Here is a 10028-nt window from a genome sequence, read left to right as displayed (position 1 = left end):
CGGTCGACGCGACGCGGAGGAGATGGAAACTCCAGAAGGATTTGTAAGTCAGCTCAAGCCCATCAACGGTGAGGAGGCCATACGCTTCCTGGCGAAGGGAGGATTTGTCTTGCCCTTGCTCATGACCAAAGGCGGCGAGAAACCAACTGGCATGTCCAAAGCCCCGTCCCGCAGCTCTACACGCTCGGCGTCTGAGACCGGTAAGAGTTCTGGCAAAACCAGGGAAGAGGCCCGTAAGGACTTGATTAAGAACTTGATTCTGGCCGTGCCAGAGTCGATGAGTGCCCAAGTCGAACAGCCCGGCGTGGCGGACAACATGCTGAACAACTGGTACGCCATGATGGGAGGAGACAAAGTGAAATGTCTGTTCGAAGTTTCCGCGACGTCGGAAAAGTTTACTCAAGAAATAGCTACTCATCCGCTGCCCATAGTCCTCATCACCCCCTCACGCTAGGGATGTATGACGGCAGCACGGATCCGGAAGACTTTTTGCAACAATTTGAACACGCTGTCAAAAGACACAACATTGGGATAATCCTACGGCATGCCACATGCTCCCGGGACAGCTCCAGTCCGTCGCAAGAGAGTGGTTCGCCAAGTTACCCGCCTTAAGCATCGCCAGCTTTGCAAACCTTAGAACCAAGTTTGTACAACGTTTTCAGAACTTTAATCGTACTGAACTCACTCATTTGGATGCACACAACATCAAGATGAGGCCGCGTGCGTTTCTGATGAATTTCACCACCCGCTTCACGGCGGAGTGCCAAAAAAATTCATGATTTGCTAGAATCGCAGCAGAGTTCTGCGTACATTATGGGGATCTGTCAGATTCGACATTTATCTTTAGTAAAAACAATGCGGAGTAAGTTTCCAAAGACGTATGTGGATGCAGTAAAGATGGTGAGAGATTATGTACGGTCAGAAGAGTTCGCTGACGCCGCCATCGGGGATCACAGACCAACTGACCGAAGCGACAAAGATGACAAAGGTAATGGTAAAGGCCACGCGAGCAGCAAGTACAAGGGAAATGGCGGCAATGGCAGCGTAAACTACAGACGCTCCGACCACAAGTTCGAAAGCCGTAACAACTACCGGCCGTATGAATGGTACTGCTCCAAAAGGTTGTCACCCGAAGAGTAAATTCTGATAAAGTCATTGTCCAAAACGCCAAAGGAAATTTTGGCAACGTAGGAGGTAAGCAAGCACTTCCCACCTTCAAAATCGATGCAGCCGCGCTTCGCTGTCGATGAAAGTAAATGGTGCATTTTTCATGAAGATAAAGGTCATGACGTTGATGACTGAAGGGAACTTAAGAAAGTGATATTTGAACGACTAAAACTTGGAGAGTTTGACCATCTAAAACCGTCGCGTGTCAAAACTCCCGGAACGAAAAAATTCGCCTGCAACGGGGAAAGGAAAAGGCTCATGAGAAGCATATTCACATGATACAGACGTGGCATTCTGGCCACGTTCGAAAAGCAGAAGTGTTGGAAGAATGGGCATGCGCCCCTATCACGTTCCCTGTTTTCTGGCGGGTCTGCCCTACTGACATGCCCGTTATGATAACTGCAACGGTGGGACGCTGCAAGGTTTCCAGAATTTATGTTGACACGGGCAGCTTAGTTGATGTCTTGTACGAGCACTATTTCTTACAACTGCCCCAAGACGTACAGTATAGGTTGAAGCCGACCCTTCATCCCGTTGCTGGATTCACAGGAGAAACTACTTGGCCTATTGGTTGGGTAGATATTGACGTAACGTCGGATGAAAACGAAAAGCGTCGAACTGTGGCTCTGAATTTCGTGGTTGTCAGAAGCCAATCAAAATACAACATCATCATGGGACGGGAAGCGATTTGTGAATTTGGCGCGATAGTGTCCACCGTGCATGGAATGATGAAATTCCCGACCCCACTGGGTGTTGCAACCGTTTTCTCAGACCGGGTACCGATTGTTGGTCAAGTCGAATAACCGCAGCAGCAGGCAGCGCTGATTGAACATGGGGAAACGTTACCATCAACCACTTTTTTTCGAAAAAAGTTGTACAGATTAGGAACACATTGTCCAACGAAACGAAAAGCGCGTTATGTGAACTTTTGGAAAACAACGCAGACGTGTTTGCATGGCAGGAGTTGGACATGACAGGGGTGCCGCGTAGCATTGCAGAACACCGTTTAAACGCCAATCCCAGCCTGACTCCGGTTCAACAGAAGAAACGAAGAATGGCGCCGGAACGCAGCGTTTTCCTCAAAAACGAAGTGGAGAAACTGGTACAAGTTGACATACTGAGGGAGGTCAAGTACCAGACGTGGGTTGCTGATCCGGTACTGGTAAAAAATGTAACAGACTGAAACCCGGGCTAGTTGTAAGTTGCCTATTTTGCCCTTAGGGTTTGTGCTTAGTCTTAAGTGCTTTTATTTTAATTATTTTATTAGTATTTTATTATATTTGTGTTGTGACCAGTTTGTGACAAGGGTCCCAGAACAGGTTTGTTTATTTTAATTGGACCTCGTTTGGGTTACCTAATCTTGTGCGAAAGATATCAGATAAATGGTAAATACCTGTGTGATATGGGGTATGAGTTTGTAACTCATTTAAGTATATGTTTCTGGATATTTATATCTATTTCTCATTTCATCAATAACACACACACGAACGCGTACACAAACACACACATAAACCCTAATTTGATTTTGTGAGCTTTTGGATTAATTGAAGTTAGCAATCGATTCCTTGTGTTCTTGTGATCATCTTAAGGTAAGTATTACAAAGATTTATGTATTAATCTTGTTGTAAATTGGGTTTTAGTGTTCTTATGGGTTTTTGGAAAATTAGCTCAAATCTTGTTGTTTAATGTTCCAAAAACATCAATAGATGTTAGAAATAGGTTGTATATATGTTTAGTAGCTTTCATGTGCTTAAAATTTGATCAAAATCGCTCAAAAATCGAGTTTTGGGCGAAAAATGTTCGAAATCAGCGAACTTGTTCGAAACCCAGTTGCTACAGTATTTTGCTACAGTATTTGTTGCAGTACCCGAGTTGCTACAGTGTCACTATTTGCTACAGTACGAGTTGCTACAGTGTCACTATTTGCTACAGTACCGAGTTGCTACAGTGTCACTATTTGATACAGTACCCGAGTTGCTACAGTGTCACTATTTGCTACAGTACCCCCGAGTTGGTACAGTGTCACTATTTGCTACAGTACCGAGTTGCTACAGTGCCGCTATTTACTACAGTACCTTTTATGAAATTGAAACGGGCGTAACTTTCAAAACGTAACTCCGTTTTTGATGAATAAACTATCGTTAGAATCGTAATAAAGAATACTTTTCAATGGTGAACTTTTAAGAAACTAGATCAAACTGTTTTTGGGCCGGAAAAGGATTTTTAGTGTGTATGTCGTGTTTTGCACGCACCTGTATGCCATTATTGAGTGGAGTCATGATGTAGACTCATAAAATTATGAATATATGGTGTTATGACCTAGTTAATCGTATGAAATGATTATATTATTTATTGGATATGTATATTAACTTTGTTTGTGTTGTTCTCAGGTTATAAGGACAAGGAGGAAGCTCATAAATAATAACTGAGCAGTTGCTGGAAATTGGTGAGTGGGTCTATCTCCGGATAGAGTTTAAGTAGCATATCATGCTACTGTGGTTGACTCTTTTACCATGCATAGTGTAGAAATTGCCATATTAGAATAATATAGTATGCCTGATGTTGTATGTGATTTATGTGTACACTGTGTGAATGGCACCAGTCGGGCTTAGGGAGACTGGGGACTCGAGACCGTGCCTAGGAGAGGTTAGAGTCCGTATGAGGTCAACCGTGCCTAGGGGAGGTTGGGTCCATAGGCTACTGATTGTGGAGTATAGTGTGAACGATGCACCCCCTGCATCTGGATAACTATATTGTGAATTGAGTAGCAGGGACTATCGGTAGACTCAAGTCCCGATCAGCTAGGAGTCGTGTGCTCGTACAAGCCGCCGATCTTCGTATTGTCTTATTGTATGCTAGTTGGTAGTTAGCATGTGTTTTTGTTAGTATATAGCTTGTGTGTGACTTAAGCTATATCTGTTAGATAGATTCCATTCACTTAGCGGTGCGCTAATCCCCCACATAATTACCCCTTGCAGGTTTAGGTACTGCTAGTCGGGATGGGTGCTGATGCAAAAGACATGTTTGACAACCCTACTCTGATGTGAACTTTTGTTTAAATCATGTTTTGTAATAACGTAACACCGTTGTGTAAACTTAAACTTAATTACTCAGATTAATGTAATGACGCGACTTATAGTGTGTTTGTTAATAAAGTCTTCCGCTGTGTTTAAAAAAAAAATTGACAGTGTTACAAAAAAGGCGAACGGATCATGGAGGATGTCTGTAGATTTCAAAGATATTAATAAAGCTTGTCCCAAGGACAATTATCCGTTGCCATAAATTGACTGGAAGGTTGAATCATTGGCTGGCTTCCGTTTTAAGTGTTTCCTCGACGCGTATAAGGGTTATCACCACATCCAAATGGCGGAAGGCGACGAGGATAAAACTGTGTTTCACACCGATCAGGGCATTTTTTGTTACAAAAAGATGCCTTTCGGGTTGAAGAACGCAGGAGCAATGTAACGACCCGACTTTTTCGACTTGCCTTTGTGCTTTGTGCTTTCACGAAACTGCGTAATTGTGCGTACTGAGCTATATTATACTCTGGGATCTTACTACGTGTAGATTACTTTCCTTTATATGCTAGAACGTGCCTTTAAGTACGTAGGTTACTTAACTTGATCCCCGGAAGCCTTTATGACCGTTGGTGTCACTTGACGTTTAGAACGAACTGCGTACTGTGTACACATTTAACTTTGGTCATAATCGGAATATTATGACTACGAAATACTAATTGTTATTTTATAATAACAATTACTTGGGTTTTTGGATGCTTAATTACGCTTAGTAATTTACTAGAGCACACTAGTTAGTCTTGTTGGACTTTCTACCTTGTTGAACTTTAGTCCACCCTACACTAGCTAGTGGACTATTTAATTAGCACAATATTAAAAAGTTAGTGACCTATATTAATGAAATACAAATGCCCATTTATTAAAGGGAACATACTAGCATTTTTGTTAACCATTATCCTTAATGTTGCATGGGATCCTAACATAAGCACCAACTTTAGATAACCATTAACCAAAAAGCAAAAAGGTGTGCCCCCACCAAAACCTACGGCCACCACCCCCTCCCCATACCCTCACCTTCTATAAATACCAAGCTTATTCATCCCATTTTACACTTGATTTCATTTACAATTTACACACTTACTCTCTAATTCTCTCTCTAGTCTTTCTCACTCTAAAAAGTGTAAGTTTTAAATTTTCTTTCTCTACTTCTTCCCTTCTCATCCACTACATCATCATCATCATTTAAAGGATCAAGCTTTTAGCTTTTGGTCTGGTTACATCTTGTAGATTCAAACATGGATTTGAATCCTTCAAGAACATGGAAGATTCAAGCTTTCTAGCTTTGAATCATCACCTATTTTTTAAATCTAAATCTTGTAGCTTTTAATCTCTTTATTTGTTGCAAAGATTCAAACTTGTGTTTGTAATCTTCATGTAACTTGAAGATCCAAGCTTTATGCTTCAAGATCTTCAAGAACAACCAAGATTCAAGCTTTCTAGCTTTGAATCTTCATTACTTTTGTTGGATCTAGGTTTTCTAACTTATGATCTCATTATTTTGTTATAAAGATCAAAACTTGTGTTTATGATCTTCATGTAACTTGAAGATCCAAGCTTTATGCTTCAAGATCTTCAAGAACACCAAAGATTCAAGATTTCTAGCTTTGTAATCTCATAACTTGTGTGAAAAGGATCCAAGCTCTCTAGCTTAGGGTTCCATTACTTTGTTTGATCAAATTTGTGTTCATACTTGTTTGATTGATGGAAAGTTTGTAGCTTTAGTTGTAAATAGAACTTGTATTTGTGTTAAGACTAAGAATATGATGTAACCTTGGTTCATCATCCTTCTAAGACTCTTAAGTGAGTTGTATTCTTACTTGGTCTTAACATATTATGTGTTGATGGTTGAATCTTGGTCAAAGTGATGCTAACACATCAATGAGTTGTACACTTGAAGCTACAAGCATCAAGGATGAGAACCGTGATGAGCATCAAGCACCAAGAATCTCACCGGAGCACTTGTTTGCTGTTTTTTGGGATTTGATCAGACTCCTGGACTTCTGGAAAATTGATTTTCAGATAGTTCGTTTCGAGTAGATGACTTTTCGTTTAGGCCTCGCCTTAATCCTGAAATGTCCCGTTCTTATTGATTAAAAACGTTCCATATTAATTGATTTCGTTGCGAGGTTTTGACCTCTATATGAGACGTTTTTCAAAGACTACATTCATTTTTAAAACAAACCATAACCTTTATTTCATAGATAAAGGTTTTAAAAAGCTTTACGTAGATTATCAAATAATGATAATCTAAAATATCCTGTTTACACACGACCATTACATAATGGTTTACAATACAAATATGTTACAACAAAATAAGTTTCTTGAATGCAGTTTTTACACAATATCATACAAGCATGGACTCCAAATCTCGTCCTTATTTAAGTATGCGACAGCAGAAGCTCTTAATAATCACCTGAGAATAAACATGCTTAAAACGTCAACAAAAATGTTGGTGAGTTATAGGTTTAACCTATATATATCAAATCATAATAATAGACCACAAGATTTCATATTTCAATACACATCCCATACATAGAGATAAAAATCATTCATATGGTGAACACCTGGTAACCGACATTAACAAGATGCATATATAAGAATATCCCCATCATTCCGGGACACCCTTCGGATATGATATAAATTTCGAAGTACTAAAGCATTCGGTACTTTGGATGGGGTTTGTTAGGCCCAATAGATCTATCTTTAGGATTCGCGTCAATTAGGGTGTCTGTTCCCTAATTCTTAGATTACCAGACTTAATAAAAAGGGGCATATTCGATTTCGATAATTCAACCATAGAATGTAGTTTCACGTACTTGTGTCTATTTTGTAAATCATTTATAAAACCTGCATGTATTCTCATCCCAAAAATATTAGATTTTAAAAGTGGGACTATAACTCACTTTCACAGATTTTTACTTCGTCGGAAAGTAAGACTTGGCCACTGGTTGATTCACGAACCTATAACAATATATACATATATATCAAAGTATGTTCAAAATATATTTACAACACTTTTAATATATTTTGATGTTTTAAGTTTATTAAGTCAGCTGTCCTCGTTAGTAACCTACAACTAGTTGTCCACAGTTAGATGTACAGAAATAAATCGATAAATATTACCTTGAATCAATCCACGACCCAGTGTATACGTATCTCAGTATTGATCACAACTCAAACTATATATATTTTGGAATCAACCTCAACCCTGTATAGCTAACTCCAACATTCACATATAGAGTGTCTATGGTTGTTCCGAAATATATATAAATGTGTCGACATGATAGGTCGAAACATTGTATACGTGTCTATGGTATCTCAAGATTACATAATATACAATACAAGTTAATTAAGTTATGGTTGGAATATATTTGTTACCAATTTTCACGTAGCTAAAATGAGAAAAATTATCCAATCTTGTTTTACCCATAACTTCTTCATTTTAAATCTGTTTTGAGTGAATCAAATTGCTATGGTTTCATATTGAACTCTATTTTATGAATCTAAACAGAAAAAGTGTAGGTTTATAGTCAGAAAAATAAGTTACAAGTCGTTTTTGTAAAGGTAGTCATTTCAGTCGAAAGAACGACGTCTAGATGACCATTTTAGAAAACATACTTCCACTTTGAGTTTAACCATAATTTTTGGATATAGTTTCATGTTCATAATAAAAATCATTTTCTCAGAATAACAACTTTTAAATCAAAGTTTATCATAGTTTTTAATTAACTAACCCAAAACAGCCCGCGGTGTTACTACGACGGCGTAAATCCTGTTTTACGGTGTTTTTCGTGTTTCCAGGTTTTAAATCATTAAGTTAGCATATCATATAGATATAGAACATGTGTTTAGTTGATTTTAAAAGTCAAGTTTGAAGGATTAACTTTTGTTTGCGAACAAGTTTAGAATTAACTAAACTATGTTCTAGTGATTACAAGTTTAAACCTTCGAATAAGATAGCTTTATATGTATGAATCGAATGATGTTATGAACATCATTACTACCTTAAGTTCCTTGGATAAACCTACTGGAAAAGTGAAAAATGGATCTAGCTTCAATGGATCCTTGGATGGCTCGAAGTTCTTGAAGCAGAATCATGACACGAAAACAAGTTCAAGTAAGATCATCACTTGAAATAAGATTGTTATAGTTATAGAAATTGAACCAAAGTTTGAATATGATTATTACCTTGTATTAGAATGATAACCTACTATAAGAAACAAAGATTTCTTGAGGTTGGATGATCACCTTACAAGATTGGAAGTGAGCTAGCAAACTTGAAAGTATTCTTGATTTTATGTAACTAGAACTTGTAGAATTTATGAAGAACACTTAGAACTTGAAGATAGAACTTGAGAGAGATCAATTAGATGAATAAAATTGAAGAATGAAAGTGTTTGTAGGTGTTTTTGGTCGTTGGTGTATGGATTAGATATAAAAGATATGTAATTTTGTTTTCATGTAAATAAGTCATGAATGATTACTCATATTTTTGTAATTTTATGAGATATTTCATGCTAGTTTCCAAATGATGGTTCCCACTTGTGTTAGGTGACTCACATGGGCTGCTAAGAGCTGATCATTGGAGTGTATATACCAATAGTACATACATCTAAAAGCTGTGTATTGTACGAGTACGAATACAGGTGCATACGAGTAGAATTGTTGATGAAACTGAACGAGGATGTAATTGTAAGCATTTTTGTTAAGTAGAAGTATTTTAATAAGTGTATTGAAGTCTTTCAAAAGTGTATAAATACATATTAAAACACTACATGTATATACATTTTAACTGAGTCGTTAAGTCATCGTTAGTCGTTACATGTAAGTGTTGTTTTGAAACCTTTAGGTTAACGATCTTGTTAAATGTTGTTAACCCAATGTTTATAATATCAAATGAGATTTTAAATTATTATATTATCATGATATTATCATGTATGAATATCTCTTAATATGATATATATACATTAAATGTCTTTACAACGATAATCGTTACATATATGTCTCGTTTAAAAATCATTAAGTTAGTAGTCTTGTTTTTACATATGTAGTTCATTGTTAATATACTTAATGATATGTTTACTTATCATAGTATCATGTTAACTATATATATATCCATATATATGTCATCATATAGTTTTTACAAGTTTTAACGTTCGTGAATCACCGGTCAACTTGGGTGGTCAATTGTCTATATGAAACATATTTCAATTAATCAAGTCTTAACAAGTTTGATTGCTTAACATGTTGGAAACATTTAATCATGTAAATATCAATCTCAATTAATATATATAAACATGGAAAAGTTCGGGTCACTACAGTACCTACCCGTTTAAATAAATTTCGTCCCGAAATTTTAAGCTGTTGAAGGTGTTGACGAATCTTCTGGAAATAGATGCGGGTATTTCTTCTTCATCTGATCTTCACGCTCCCAGGTGAACTCGGGTCCTCTACGAGCATTCCATTGAACCTTAACAATTGCTATCTTGTTTTGCTTAAGTCTTTTAACCTCACGATCCATTATTTCGACGGGTTCTTCGATGAATTGAAGTTTTTCGTTGATTTGAATTTCATCTAACGGAATAGTGAGATCTTCTTTAGCAAAACATTTATTCAAATTCGAGACGTGAAAAGTGTTATGTACAGCCGCGAGTTGTTGAGGTAACTCAAGTCGGTAAGCTACTGGTCCGACACGATCAATAATCTTGAATGGTCCAATATACCTTGGATTTAATTTCCCTCGTTTACCAAATCGAACAACGCCTTTCCAAGGTGCAACTTTAA

The 10028-nt window shown here is 37.5% G+C and overlaps 1 protein-coding gene across 1 annotated transcript; it reads left to right on the top strand.

Moving 5' to 3' along the window:
- Positions 1 to 1442: 1442 nt before the first annotated feature.
- Positions 1443 to 2350, top strand: LOC139859330 (uncharacterized). The gene is made up of 2 exons (XM_071848123.1): positions 1443 to 1943; positions 2048 to 2350. The coding sequence occupies exons 1-2, from the start codon at positions 1443 to 1445 to the stop codon at positions 2348 to 2350; spliced, it is 804 nt and encodes a 267-aa protein (XP_071704224.1).
- The last annotated feature ends 7678 nt before the right edge of the window (positions 2351 to 10028 follow it).

The sequence above is a fragment of the Rutidosis leptorrhynchoides genome, chromosome 7, assembly GCF_046630445.1.
Source record: "Rutidosis leptorrhynchoides isolate AG116_Rl617_1_P2 chromosome 7, CSIRO_AGI_Rlap_v1, whole genome shotgun sequence".
Classification (NCBI taxonomy): Eukaryota; Viridiplantae; Streptophyta; class Magnoliopsida; order Asterales; family Asteraceae; genus Rutidosis; species Rutidosis leptorrhynchoides.
This window is presented reverse-complemented; position numbering and strand designations above follow the sequence as displayed.

Coding starts and splice junctions, on each gene's coding strand:
- LOC139859330 (XM_071848123.1), top strand. CDS start 1,443: ATGATACAGACGTGGCATTCTGGCCACGTTCGAAAAGCAGAAGTGTTG. Junction 1,944..2,047: donor CAACCGTTTTCTCAGACCGG/GTACCGATTGTT, acceptor AAAGTTGTACAG/ATTAGGAACACATTGTCCAA.